This window comes from Bombina bombina, chromosome 11, assembly GCF_027579735.1.
Source record: "Bombina bombina isolate aBomBom1 chromosome 11, aBomBom1.pri, whole genome shotgun sequence".
NCBI classification, from domain to species: Eukaryota; Metazoa; Chordata; class Amphibia; order Anura; family Bombinatoridae; genus Bombina; species Bombina bombina.
The window spans coordinates 96,480,789-96,495,725 of NC_069509.1; the positions used below are offsets into that span (position 1 = coordinate 96,480,789).

Below are 14,937 nucleotides of genomic sequence, written 5' to 3' on the forward strand. Positions count from 1 at the left end.
ATTTTGGAGTGGGCGGAGGCCCACGACTGCTCACTATCAGCGATCCACATCCCGGGTGTGGAGAACTGGGAAGCGGATTTTCTCAAGTCGTTTCATCCGGGGAATGGTCTCTTCACCCTGAAGTGTTTGCGGAGATTTGCAACAGTTGGGGGACTCCGGAGAGCTCATGGCATCCAGACTCAACTTCAAGCTACCCAGATACGGTTCACGGTCCAGGGATCCCCAGGCAGAGCTGATAGATGCCTTAGCAGTGCCTTGGGGCTTCACCCTAGTTTACATATTTCCTCCGTTACCACTTCTACCTCGTGTAGTGGCACGCATCAAACAGGAGAAAGCGTCAACTATTCTGATTACTTTTGTCATGGCCACGGAGGATGGTGGGGATGTTATCGTCCCCTCCGTGGAGCATGCCCTGTCGCAGGGATCTGCTGGTACAGGGTCCCTTTGTGCATCAGAATCTAGATTCTCTGAGGCTGACTGCGTGGAGATTGAACGCTTAGTCTTAGCCAGAAGAGGTTTTTCTGAGAGGGTGATTGATACTCATTCAAGCCAGAAAGCCGGTCACCCGTCGCATCTATCATAACTTGTAGAGGATCTACTTACTCTGGTGTGAATCTCGTGGATATTCCTGGCATAAGGTCAGGGTATTGAGAATTTTTTCTTTTCTCCAGGATGGTTTGGTGGAAGAGCTAGCCGCCAGTTCCTTAAGGGGACAGATTTCAGCACTTTCGGTGTTACACAAGAAGCTCGCTGAGCTCCCAAATTTATAGTCTTTTGTTCAGGCCCTGTCCAGGATTAGGCCTGTGTTTTGACTTTCTGCTCCTCCTTGGAGTCTGGATTTGGTTCTGAAGATTCTGCAGGGGGATCTGTCCGAGCCTATGCATTCACTTGACATTAAGACTCTGTCTTGGAAAGTTCTCTTTCTACTGGCCATTGCCTCGCAGAGTGTCTGAATTATCGGCCTTGCAATATGAGCCTCCTTACCTGGTTTTCCATACAGTTAAGGCTGTTCTTCGCATTGCTCAGGGATTTCTCCCTAAGGTGGTGTCTAAACATAACATTAATCAGGATATTGTGTTCCTTCCTTGTGTCCTAATCCTCCTCCTTCGAAGGAATGGTTACTTCTTAACTTGGATGTGGTTCGAGCCTTGAAATTCTATCTTCAGGCTACGAAGGATTTCAGACAAACATCAGCTTTGTTTGTTGTCTATTCTGGGATGCATAAGAGGTAGAAGGCTTCTTCCCTTTCTTTATCCTTTTGGTTGAGTAGCTTGATTCGTTTTTCCTATGAGACAGCGGGACATAAGCCTCCTCTGAGGATTACGGCTCACTCAACTAGAGCTGTGGCTTCATCTTGGGCCTTTAAGAATGAGGCCTCTATGGAGCATATTTTTAAGGCAGCTACCTGGTCCCCCTTACACATTCACAAAGTTTTACAAATTTGACGTTTTTGCTTCGGCTGAAGCTGTGTTTGGGAGAAAAGTTTTACAGGCTGTGGTGCCCTCAGTTTAGGGTCCGCCTTTCCTTTTACCATTCGGTTATTCATTCAGTGTCCTCTAGAGCTTGGGTATTTAGTTCCCACAAGTAATGAATGAAGCTGTGGACTCTCCTCATATTAGATGGAAAACATAAATTATGCTTACCTGATAATTTAATTTCCATCGTTATGAGGAGAGTCCACGGCTCCTGCCCGGTTCTCTGCTGGGCGGACCTAAATTTCTTCTTTTCCTTCTGGCACCTTTTATACCCCGATATTTATCCTACTGTTCCTTGTTCGCTCGGCAGAATGACTGGGGGATGAGGGGAGTGGGGGAGGTATTTAAGCCTTTGGCTGGGGTGTCTTTGCCGCCTCCTGGTGGCCAGGTTCTGTATTCCCACAAGTAATGAATGAAGCCGTGGACTCTCCCTTTAACGATGGAAATGCAATTATCAGGTAAGCATAATTTGTTTTTGTATCATTTATCTTCACCGGTTTTTGTAAAATTGAGATATTTTATTGCAACTATCATCAAAGGTAGATCATGCAGGTAAATTTCCAAAAATGAAAGAGTTCTATAGTCAGAGTGCGCTAACACTTTTTTCATTCTTAACCCACATGTTAAAGAAGAAGAATTATGAGTAACGTATGGGCGATAGTGATGGTAGAGACAGTAGGTAATTAGGGATTCTACATACATATGCATATATATGATTGAGCAGACAGAATGGATAGTGTTTAAATGTGCCAGACATAGTGAGAGAAGATATCAAGATAAATAGAGGAGGGAAGGAAAAATAAATGGAGAAGGAACGGGGAAGAGAGGGAGAGAGACAAACAGGAGAAATGGTATTAAGAAAAAGATGTGAGAGAGGAAAAGGCAGAGAAATGGACTATGAAAGGGCAAGTTACACAGATAAAGTAGTGAGAAAATGGGTCAGTTAATGAAGAAATAGGGAAATACAAAGAATAGGATAGAGATAGAAGGAAGTAAGATAGAAAGATTATGCTCAAAGGAAGAGATAACAAAGACATTGGGAAAGAGACCATATTCTGTTCCACATTCTTTGTGTGGGATCGGGGGAGTGATTATTGGCCCAGTGAGCCAGTCACTGCAATACTAAGGAGGGATAAAGGTGAAAGTGTAATTCTGCCTTCTCTTACCTTGGAAATACCATCCAATGGCAACAGCCAGTTGGTAAGTCAAATGCTGTAATATTTGTTTTGCACACATGGTGTGTTCTTTTATTTGTATACATTTATTATGTATTAGCCTTGCTCCATATTTAGTTTTGGCATAACATATGTAAATATTTTTAAGAAGTTTATTGAATGTCATTGTAATCTTCTAACAGGCTGTTAAAGTGTCAAATGGTGACAACAAAACCATATTATTTACCCAAGAGATGAACAGTGCTCTTCTTGAGTGAGTATAGCATTCTACTTTATTCCATGAGAACTTTAAAAGCATTTAATGTAAACCTGTTTTGCTCTTTAAAGGGACATTAAACACTAAATAAATGCTAGATAGAATGATGCATTCAAAGAAAAGATTAGTCTGAGAATAACATGCAGTTTCTTTTTTTAAAGTTTTATTAGCTGTTTAAATAGTGACAAAATAAGTGTAAAATTTTAGTGACTATAAAACAATGGGATCTGCCATGTTGTGACTTAGGTTAACTTCTCTGCTGTAGCCAATTAGGGACAGTTATAAATATGTCACCAGTGTGCAGCCAATGGCTGTGTGAAATATAAGTGTTCTGCACTTCCATTTCTAACAGCAACTGAAAGCTCACAATTTCAAATTGGAATGACAGGAAAAGCGGACAAAATAAATAATGAAATTATATTGCAGAGGATGTTTTTTTTGATGTATAAGAATTCTAAATTTTATATTATCTTCTCAAAGTGCTTAATGTCCCTTTACAATTTTACAAAATGTAATTATTATCCTATAACAATATTATATAATACAGGTATACCCCGCTCATACAGCGGGTTAGGGACCGGAGCCCCGCTGTAAAGTAAAAACCGCCTTAAAGTGAAACAAGGCAGTTTTAGCTTTCTTTCCACTTGCCAGTGTGTTTAAAAACTTGAAAACATGTTTGAACTAACATATATTAGGGGTGCAATAGGGCTAAGTTTAGTTTAACACTAGCACAGCACAGTATTCAATAAATACTGTACTTGTAAAATAGTGACAATTACTGTAGTAAAATTTTCCAAACTATAGCACTGAGACACAGATTGCTCTGTAAATCTGTTAACAGAGTGAACTAAGCATAACAAAATGGTGCCAGTCACTTTTCTCGCAAACTCACAATGATTACAGCACTATTTCATAATCCTTGGAGGTTGAACTTCAGCTCCACAAAACGCTGTATTAGCGAATCGCTGTAAAGTGAAGCGCTGTAAAGTGAGGTATACCTGTAAATTGGTAAAATATTTATTACAAAGCACATGCAATGTACATTAATTAAAACCAAAATTGGTAAAAATGTACCAGAAGTTCTTTCAATCATTAAGTATGGGGGAAAATACACTTTAACTGGAACTGTTTCCTTAGTAAGATGAACCCCAATGCTTTGCTTCTTTTGCCAGACTTATCCTCATCAGTCAAGTTTATCTCAGAGAATCTGTCCACCTGCAGTTCCTACTTGCTATGCAACATCACTTGGCGAAATTTAAATGGACAGTTTTCCCCTTATGTTTCTCCCCTTTAATTTGTCCCCAATGGTCCATTTTACTTGCTGGAATGTGTTCAATTCTTTACAAATAGCTCCTTTGAATTTATATTGGCATTTAAAATAGCTGATTTTGGCTGTGGTATCCCTAACTGTACTGAAAGTTTCTATACTTAAGTATTGATTATTGACAAGCTGTGTAAACACAACCAGCAGAATAAATTACATTCCTAGTGGGGAGAGAGAGAGCTAAAGTTCTAAAATGTTCATTTTCAGTTATTCTTTCAAAGTATTGTATAGAGACAGAGATAAAAAAAAATGGAAGTATTTAAGTAATAAGATAACATGTCTGATCTCTGTCTGCAAACTTAGCTTATTTTGGGCTCGTTTCCGTAATTAGGTTTGTGTACGCTCGCAAACCGTTAAATAAGCTGTTGGGATCAATATCGTTCACCGACTGCTTCCAACGGCCAGTTATAACAAAATTTTGGCAACCGGACTCCGGCTGCCGAAAACATTATCGTGTCCCATACAAAGTATCAGAAGCCGCTAATCTTTAAATTATACCTGGTTTCTACTTTACACTTTAATACACTTTTGGAAGCTGACGATACAGTAACAAAAATTACACCCAGCTCAACTAGGTGTAAAACAGGAAAAAGGTGCTTTCCTTCCTAAGATAGGGAGAGTTCACGGCTTCATTCCTTACTGTTGGGAAATAAAACACCTGGCCACCAGGAGGAGCTAAATACACCCCAGCCAAAAGCTTAAATATCCCTCCCACTTCCTCATTACCCCAGTCATTCTTTGCCTTTCGTCACGTTAGGAGGTGGCAGCTAAGTGTCAGCAGTTTCGGAGAGTCCTGAAAAAGGGTATCTGCCCTTTCAGATAGGACTGGAGTTTTAAGTAGTCATGTCAACCTCTCAGTGAGAGTATTGATGAAAGTTAGTCTGGAGATGCAGGTATAGTTTTTCTGTGAAACCATCTAGACTACTACTAACAGCTCCTAAGCAATCAGTGTTGACGAGTTTCACTGCCTGCTTTCTCTCACTCAAGTCCATGTCAGGAGCGCTGCTATAAGACTGTCACACTTAAGAGGCGGTGTTCTGTTCCACAGCATGGATCCTGGAGGTAAGATTGTTTCAATTTTTACACATAAAACACCATAACAGGGTCACAGTGTGGCTCCTTTATATCTTGATAGGATCCAGGGTTAATATCCTCTGAAGGGGGTTTATTGAACATTTGGGGTTAATTAATCAGTGTATTAATTATTTACATGCTGCTTTGTGTGATTTTTTTTTTCCTGGGCTGATAGACTGTGGCTGGAACAAACAGGTATCACTTTTAAGTTTCACTTTTGTTTTTAAGTGTCGCACAGCTCCTATTACTTCCTGTACTTGTAATAACAGGGGAAGTACTGTCTTGTACTCCATGTGACCGGGTGTCGTCTGTTCTTTTCCTCCATTCCGGCTGAGACTTGAACCTGAGGAGAGCGTTTCCTCTAACTGTCTGGGTCTAGGAGGTGGTGAGTGCCCCAGCCATTGGGAGTATAAAAGTTCAGTTTTCTATAATAAAAACATTTTTATTTGTGTCCTTCTGTGGGTATAACCTGAGCTATGGAGGACTCTGACATGTTAGAAGGTACTCAACCTTCTGTACTAAATCATACCTGTTTATATTGTGAGGAGGCCGTGTTTTTCCCGCCCACTCAATTATGTTCCACATGCCTTAACACCGTTATAAAGTCTAGTCCCTCTGAGCCGTCTACCTCTCAGGTCTTGCGTCCCGTGAAATTTCTACCCTTGCTACATTATCCACTCCACATGCAGTTCCCCTTAGCACATCTAATCCTCCATCTGGAGGGGGCCTTCTTCCTGCGGACTTTGCCGCGCAGTTACAAACGGCGCTTTCTGCGGCCCTCAGTGCATTACCTCGCTCTAACAAACGAAAGAGAAAGGTTAAACATAGCTCTCCTGACCCGAAGTCATCCAAATATTTATCGGATTTAGCTATTATGTCCCAGTTAACCGATGAGGAGTTAACCTCTGTAGCTTCAGAGGTTAAACTTTCTGGGTCGAAGTCCTTAGCATCTAAGCCTCCTGCTCCGGAGGAACCGTTCTTTTAGATTTAAAAATAAGCACTTTGAAGCGTTTTTTTTTATTAAAGGAGGTTCTGTTTATGTTAGAGGTTCCAGAGGCCGCACTGCCTGAAGAACCATTGATACCTAAATTAGACAGAGTTTACGAAGACAGGAAAGTTCCTTTGACTTTTCCTGTGCCGGTTAAGATGGCGAACATTATTAAGAACAAATGGGAAAGAATTGGTTCTTTCTCTTGTAAGGTGTATCCAGTCCACGGATCATCCATTACTTGTGGGATATTCTCAACAGGAAGTTGCAAGAGGACACCCACAGCAGAGCTGTTATAGAGCTTCTCCCCTAACTGCCATATCCAGTCATTCTCTTGCAACTCTCAACAAGCATGGAGGTAGTAAGAGAGAGTGGTGAAATATAGTTAGTTTTTTTTTTTTTTTCCTTTCAATCAAAAGTTTGTTATTTTTAAATAGTACCGGAGTTGTACTATTTTATCCCAGGCTGTAAATAGAAGAAGAATCTGCCTCAGGTTTCTATGATTTTAGCAGGTTGTAACTAAGATCCATTGCTGTTCTCACATATGTCTGAGGAGAGAGGTAACTTCAGCGGGAGAATGGCGTGCAGGTTACTCTGCGATGAGGTATGTGCAGTTACAATTTTTTCTAGAAATGGAAAATGCTAGAAAATGCTGCTGATACCGGATTAATGTAAGTTAAGCCTGAATACAGTGATTTAATAGCGACTGGTATCATGCTTACTCTCAGGGGTAATACCCTTTTAAAATTGCAATATAAAACGTTTTTTCTTTCATGTAATTAGCAAGAGTCCATGAGCTAGTGACGTATGGGATATACATTCCTACCAGGAGGGGCAAAGTTTCCCAAACCTCAAAATGCCTATAAATCCACCCCTCACCACACCCACAATTCAGTTTTACAAACTTTGCCTCCGATGGAGGTGGTGAAGTAAGTTTGTGCTAGATTCTACGTTGATGTGCGCTCCGCAGCAAGTTGGAGCCCGGTTTTCCTCTCAGCGTGCAGTGAATGTCAGAGGGATGTGAGGAGAGTATTGCCTATTTGAATGCAGTGATCTCCTTCTACGGGGTCTATTTCATAGGTTCTCTGTTATCGGTCATAGAAATTCATCTCTTACCTCCCTTTTCAGATCGACGATATACTCTTATATATACCATTACCTCTGCTGATTCTCGTTTCAGTACTGGTTTGGCTTTCTACAAACATGTAGATGAGTGTCCTGGGGTAAGTAAATCTTATTTTCTGTGACACTCTAAGCTATGGTTGGGCACTTTGTTTATAAAGTTCTAAATATATGTATTCAAACATTTATTTGCCTTGACTCAGAATGTTCAACTTTCCTTATTTTTCAGACAGTCAGTTTCATATTTGGGATAATGCATTTGATTTAATCATTTTTTCTTACCTTCAAAAAAATTTGACTCTTTTTCCCTGTGGGCTGTTAGGCTCGCGGGGGCTGAAAATGCTTCATTTTATTGCGTCATTCTTGGCGTGGACTTTTTTGGCGCAAAAATTCGTTTCCGTTTCCGGCGTCATACGTGTCGCCGGAAGTTGCGTCATTTTTTGACGTTATTTTGCGCCAAAAATGTCGGCGTTCCGGATGTGGCATCATTTTTGGCGCCAAATAATGTGGGCGTCTTATTTGGCGCTAACAAATATGGGCGTCGCTTTTGTCTCCACATTATTTCAGTCTCATTTTTTCATTGCTTCTGGTTGCTAGAAGCTTGTTCTTTGGCATTTTTTCCCATTCCTGAAACTGTCATTTAAGGAATTTGATCAATTTCTCCAACATAGGTGTGTCCGGTCCACGGCGTCATCCTTACTTGTGGGATATTCTCTTCCCCAACAGGAAATGGCAAAGAGCCCAGCAAAGCTGGTCACATGATCCCTCCTAGGCTCCGCCTACCCCAGTCATTCTCTTTGCCGTTGTACAGGCAACATCTCCACGGAGATGGCTTAGAGTTTTTTAGTGTTTAACTGTAGTTTTTCATTATTCAATCAAGAGTTTGTTATTTTCAAATAGTGCTGGTACGTACTATTTACTCAGAAACAGAAAAGAGATGAAGAATTCTGTTTGTATGAGGAAAATGATTTTAGCAACCGTAACTAAAATCCATGGCTGTTCCACACAGGACTGTTGAGAGCAATTAACTTCAGTTGGGGGAACAGTTTGCAGTCCCTTGCTGCTTGAGGTATGACACATTCTAACAAGACGATGTAATGCTGGAAGCTGTCATTTTCCCTATGGGATCCGGTAAGCCATGTTTATTACGATTGTAAATAAGGGCTTCACAAGGGCTTATTTAAACTGTAGACTTTTTCTGGGCTAAATCGATTGATTATTAACACATATTTAGCCTTGAGGAATCATTTTATCTGGGTATTTTGATATAATAATATCGGCAGGCACTGTTTTAGACACCTTATTCTTTAGGGGCTTTCCCAAAGCATAGGCAGAGTCTCATTTTCGCGCCGGTGTTGCGCACTTGTTTTTGAGAGGCATGGCATGCAGTCGCATGTGAGAGGAGCTCTGATACTTATAAAAGACTTCTGAAGGCGTCATTTGGTATCGTATTCCCCTTTGGGTTTGGTTGGGTCTCAGCAAAGCAGATACCAGGGACTGTAAAGGGGTTTAAAGCTTAAAACGGCTCCGGTTCCGTTATTTTAAGGGTTAAAGCTTCCAAAATTGGTGTGCAATATTTTCAAGGCTTTAAGACGCTGTGGTGAAAATTTGGTGAATTTTGAACAATTCCTTCATGTTTTTTCGCAATTGCAGTAATAAAGTGTGTTCAGTTTAAAATTTAAAGTGACAGTAACGGTTTTATTTTAAAACGTTTTTTGTACTTTCTGATCAAGTTTATGCCTGTTTAACATGTCTGAACTACCAGATAGACTGTGTTCTGAATGTGGGGAAGCCAGAATTCCTATTCATTTAAATAAATGTGATTTCTCCAACATAGGTGTGTCCGGTCCACGGCGTCATCCTTACTTGTGGGATATTCTCTTCCCCAACAGGAAATGGCAAAGAGCCCAGCAAAGCTGGTCACATGATCCCTCCTAGGCTCCGCCTACCCCAGTCATTCTCTTTGCCGTTGTACAGGCAACATCTCCACGGAGATGGCTTAGAGTTTTTTAGTGTTTAACTGTAGTTTTTCATTATTCAATCAAGAGTTTGTTATTTTCAAATAGTGCTGGTACGTACTATTTACTCAGAAACAGAAAAGAGATGAAGAATTCTGTTTGTATGAGGAAAATGATTTTAGCAACCGTAACTAAAATCCATGGCTGTTCCACACAGGACTGTTGAGAGCAATTAACTTCAGTTGGGGGAACAGTTTGCAGTCCCTTGCTGCTTGAGGTATGACACATTCTAACAAGACGATGTAATGCTGGAAGCTGTCATTTTCCCTATGGGATCCGGTAAGCCATGTTTATTACGATTGTAAATAAGGGCTTCACAAGGGCTTATTTAAACTGTAGACTTTTTCTGGGCTAAATCGATTGATTATTAACACATATTTAGCCTTGAGGAATCATTTTATCTGGGTATTTTGATATAATAATATCGGCAGGCACTGTTTTAGACACCTTATTCTTTAGGGGCTTTCCCAAAGCATAGGCAGAGTCTCATTTTCGCGCCGGTATGGCGCACTTGTTTTTGAGGACAGCATGGCATGCAGCTGCATGTGTGTGGAGCTCTGATACATAGAAAGGTCTTTCTGAAGGCATCATTTGGTATCGTATTCCCCTTTGGGCTTGGTTGGGTCTCAGCAAAGCAGATTCCAGGGACTGTAAAGGGGTTAAATATAAAAACGGCTCCGGTTCCGTTATTTTAAGGGTTAAAGCTTCCAAATTTGGTGTGCAATACTTTTAAGGCTTTAAGACACTGTGGTGAAATTTTGGTGAATTTTGAACAATTCCTTCATACTTTTTCGCAATTGCAGTAATAAAGTGTGTTTAGTTTAAAATTTAAAGTGACAGTAACGGTTTTATTTTAAAACGTTTTTTGTGCTTTGTTATCAAGTTTATGCCTGTTTAACATGTCTGAACTACCAGATAGATTGTGTTCTGACTGTGGGGAAACCAAGGTTCCTTCTCATTTAACTATATGTATTTTATGTCATAAAAAAAATTTAGTAAAAATGATGCCCAAGATGATTCCTCAAGTGAGGGGAGTAAGCATGGTACTGCATCATCCCCTCCTTCGTCTACACCAGTCTTGCCCATACAGGAGGCCCCTAGTACATCTAGTGCGCCAATACTCCTTACTATGCAACATTTAACGGCTGTAATGGATAATTCTATCAAAAGCATTTTAGCCAATATGCCCACTTATCAGTGAAAGCGCGACTGCTCTGTTTTAGAAAATTCTGTAGAGCATGAGAACGCTGATGATATGGTTTCTGAAGGGCCCCTACACCAGTCTGAGGGGGCCAGGGAGGTTTTGTCTGAGGGAGAAATTTCAGATTCAGGAAACATTTCTCAACAAGCTGAACCTGATGTGATTACTTTTAAATTTAAGTTGGAACATCTCCGCGCTCTGCTTAAGGAGGTGTTATCCAATTTGGATGATTGTGATTATCTGGTCATTCCAGAACCACTATGTAAAATGGAAAAGTTCTTAGAGGCCCCGGGGCCCCCCGAAGCTTTTCCTATATCCAAGCGGGTGGCGTACATTGTTAGTACAGAATGGGACAGGCCCGGTATACCTTTAGTACCTCCCCCCATATTTATAAAATTGTTTTCCTATAGTCGACACCAGAAAGGACTGATGGCAGACAGTCCCCAAGGTCGAGGGGGCGGTTTCTACTCTACACAAGCGCGCCACTATACCCATAGAAGATAGTTGTGCTTTCCAAGATCCTATGGATAAAAAATTAGAAGGTCTGCTAAAGATGTTTGTTCAGCAAGGTTCCCTTCTACAACCAATTGCATGCATTGTCCCTGTCACTGCAGCCGCGTGTTTCTAGTTTGAGCTAGGAAAGGCGATTATTAGTAATTCTTCTTCTTATGAGGAGATTATGGACAGAATTCGTGCTCTTAAATTGGCTAATTCTTTCACCCTAGACGCCACCTTGCAATTGGCTAGGTTAGCGGCGAAAAAATTCTGGGTTTGCTATTGTGGCGCAGAGCGCTTTGGTTAAAATCTTGGGCAGCGGATGCGTCTTCCAAGAACAAATTGCTTGACATTCCTTTCAAGGGGAAAACACTCTTTGGCCCTGACTTGAAAGAGATTATCTCTGATATCACTGGGGGCAAGGTCCACGCCCTTCCTCAGGATAGGTCTTTTCAAGACCAAAAATAAACCTAAGTTTCGTCCCTTTCGCAGAAACGGATCAGCCCCAAGGGCTACGTCCTCTAAGCAGGAAGGTAATACTTCTCAAGCCAATCCAGCCTGGAGACCTATGCAAGGCTGGAACAAAGGAAAGCAGGCCAGGAAACCTGCCACTGCTACCAAGACAGCATGAAATGCGGGCCCCCGATCCGGGACCGGATCTGGTGGGGGGCAGACTCTCTCTCTTCGCTCAGGCTGGGGCAAGAGATGTTCTGGACCCTTGGGCGCTAGAAATAGTCTCCCAAGGTTATTCTCTGGAGTTCAAGGGGCTTCCTCCAAGGGGGAGGTTCCACAGGTCTCAGTTGTCTTCAGACCACATAAGAAGACAGGCATTCTTACATTGGGTAGAAGACCTGCTAAGAATGGGAGTGATTCATCCTGTTCCATTAGGAGAACAAGGGATGGGGTTCTACTCCAATCTGTTCATAGTTCCCAAAAAAGAGGGAACGTTCAGACCAATCTTAGATCTCAAGATCTTGAACAAGTTTCTCAAGGTTCCATCGTTCAAGATGGAAACCATTCGAACACTTCTTCCTTCCATCCAGGAAGGTCAATTCATGACCAAGGTGGATTTCAAGGATGCGTATCTACATATTCCTATCCACAAGGAACATCATCGGTTCCTAAGGTTTGAATTCCTGGACAAGCATTTCCAGTTCGTGGCGTTTTCTTTCGGATTAGCCACTGCTCCTAGGATTTTCTCATAGGTACTAGGGTCCCTTCTGGCGGTGCTAAGACCAAGGGGCATTGCTGTAGTACCTTACTTGGACGACATTCTGATTCGAGCGTCGTCCCTTCCTCAAGTAAAGGCTCACACGGACATTGTCCTGGCCTTTCTCAGATCTCACGGATGGAAAGTGAACGTGGAAAAGAGTTCTCTATCTCCGTCAACGAGGGTTCCCTTCTTGGGAACTATAATAGACTCCTTAGAAATGAGGATTTTTCTGACAGAAGCCAGAAAAACAAAACTTCTAGACTCTTGTCGGATACTTCATTCCGTTCCTCTTCCTTCCATAGCGCAGTGCATGGAAGTGATAGGTTTGATGGTAGCGGCAATGGACATAGTTCCTTTTGTGCGCATTCATCTAAGACCATTACAACTGTTCCTGCTCAGTCAGTGGAATGGGGACTATTCAGACTTGTCTCCGAAGATACAAGTAAATCAGAGGACCAGAGACTCATTCCGTTGGTGGCTGTCCCTGGACAACCTGTCACAAGGGATGACCTTCCGCAGACCAGAGTGGGTCATTGTCACGACCGACGCCAGTCTGATGGGCTGGGGCGCGGTCTGGGGATCCCTGAAAGCTCAGGGTCTTTGGTCTCGGGTAGAATCTCTTCTACCGATAAATATTCTGGAACTGAGAGCGATATTCAATGCTCTCAAAGCTTGGCCTCAGCTAGCGAGGGCCAAGTTCATACATCAACCATCAGGGGGGAACAAGGAGTTCCCTAGCGATGGAAGAAGTGACCAAAATCATTCTATGGGCGGAGTCTCACTCCTGCCACCTGTCTGCTATCCACATCCCAGGAGTGGAAAATTGGGAAGCGGATTTTCTGAGTCGTCAGACATTGCATCCGGGGGAGTGGGAACTCCATCCGGAAATCTTTGCCCAAGTCACTCAACCGTGGGGCATTCCAGACATGGATCTGATGGCCTCTCGTCAGAACTTCAGAGTTCCTTACTACGGGTACAGATCCAGGGATCCCAAGGCGGCTCTAGTGGATGCACTAGTAGCACCTTGGACCTTCAAACTAGCTTATGTGTTCCCGCCGTTTCCTCTCATCCCCAGGCTGGTAGCCAGGATCAATCAGGAGAGGGCGTCGGTGATTTTGATAGCTCCTGCGTGGCCACGCAGGACTTGGTATACAGATCTGGTGAATATGTCATCGGCTCCACCATGGAAGCTACCTTTGAGACGAGACCTTCTTGTTCTAGGTCCGTTCGACCCACTCCAGCTGACTGCTTGGAGATTGAACGCTTGATCTTATCAAAGCGAGGGTTCTCAGATTCTGTTATTAATACTCTTGTTCAGGCCTGAAAGCCTGTAACCAGAAAATTACCACATAATTTGGTATATCTGTTGGTGTGAATCTGCAGGATTCCCTTGGGACAAGGTTAAGATTCCTAAGAGTCTATCCTTCCTTCGAGAAGGATTGGAAAAAGGATTATCTGCAAGTTCCTTGATGGGACAGATTTCTGCCTTGTCTGTGTTACTTCACAAAAAGCTGGCAGCTGTGCCAGATGTTCTAGCCTTTGTTCAGGCTCTGGTTAGAATCAAGCCTGTTTACAAAATTTTGACTCCTCCTTGGAGTCTCAACCTAGTTCTTTCAGTTCTTCAGGGGGTTCCGTTTGAACCCTTACATTCCGTTGATATTAAGTTATTATCTTGGAAAGTTTTGTTTTTGGTTGCAATTTCTTCTGCTAGAAGAGTTTCAGAATTATCTGCTCTGCAGTGTTCTTCTCCTTATCTGGTGTTCCATGCAGATAAGGTGGTTTTGCGTACTAAACCTGGTTTTCTTCCAAAAGTTGTTTCTAACAAAGACATTAACCAGGAGATAGTTGTGCCTTCTTTGTGTCCTAATCCAGTTTCAAAGAAGGAACGTTTGTTGCACAACTTGGATGTAGTTCGTGCTCTCAAATTTTACTTAGCAGCTACTAAGGTTTTCAGACAAACTTTGGCTTTGTTTGTTGTTTATTCTGGTAAACGGAGAGGTCAAAAAGCAACTTCTACCTCTCTCTCCTTCTGGATTAAAAGCATTATCCGATTGGCTTATGAGACTGCCGGACGGCAGCCTCCTGAAAGAATCACAGCTCACTCCACTAGGGCTGTGGCTTCCACATGGGCCTTCAAGAACGAGGCTTCTGTTGATCAGATATGTAAGGCAGCGACTTGGTCTTCACTGCACACTTTTTCTAAATTTTACAAATTTGATACTTTTGCTTCTTCTGAGGCTATTTTTGGGAGAAAGGTTTTGCAAGCCGTGGTGCCTTCCATTTAGGTGACCTGATTTGCTCCCTCCCTTCATCCGTGTCCTAAAGCTTTGGTATTGGTTCCCACAAGTAAGGATGACGCCGTGGACCGGACACACCTATGTTGGAGAAAACAGAATTTATGTTTACCTGATAAATTACTTTCTCCAACGGTGTGTCCGGTCCACGGCCCGCCCTGGTTTTTTTAATCAGGTCTGATAATTTATTTTCTTTAACTACAGTCACCACGGTAACATATGGTTTCTCCTATGCAAATATTCCTCCTTTACGTCGGTCGAATGACTGGGGTAGGCGGAGCCTAGGAGGGATCATGTGACCA

General features: G+C 42.2%; 1 protein-coding gene across 1 annotated transcript in view; it reads left to right on the forward strand.

The window, feature by feature from the left end:
* Positions 1-14,937, forward strand: part of UBN1 (ubinuclein 1) — a 412,348-nt gene that overhangs the window by 152,742 nt on the left and 244,669 nt on the right. Inside the window, exon 8 of the mRNA XM_053694221.1 lies at positions 2,833-2,903. Coding sequence (XP_053550196.1) covers positions 2,833-2,903 — 71 coding nt within the window. The remainder of the gene's footprint in view (positions 1-2,832; positions 2,904-14,937) is intronic.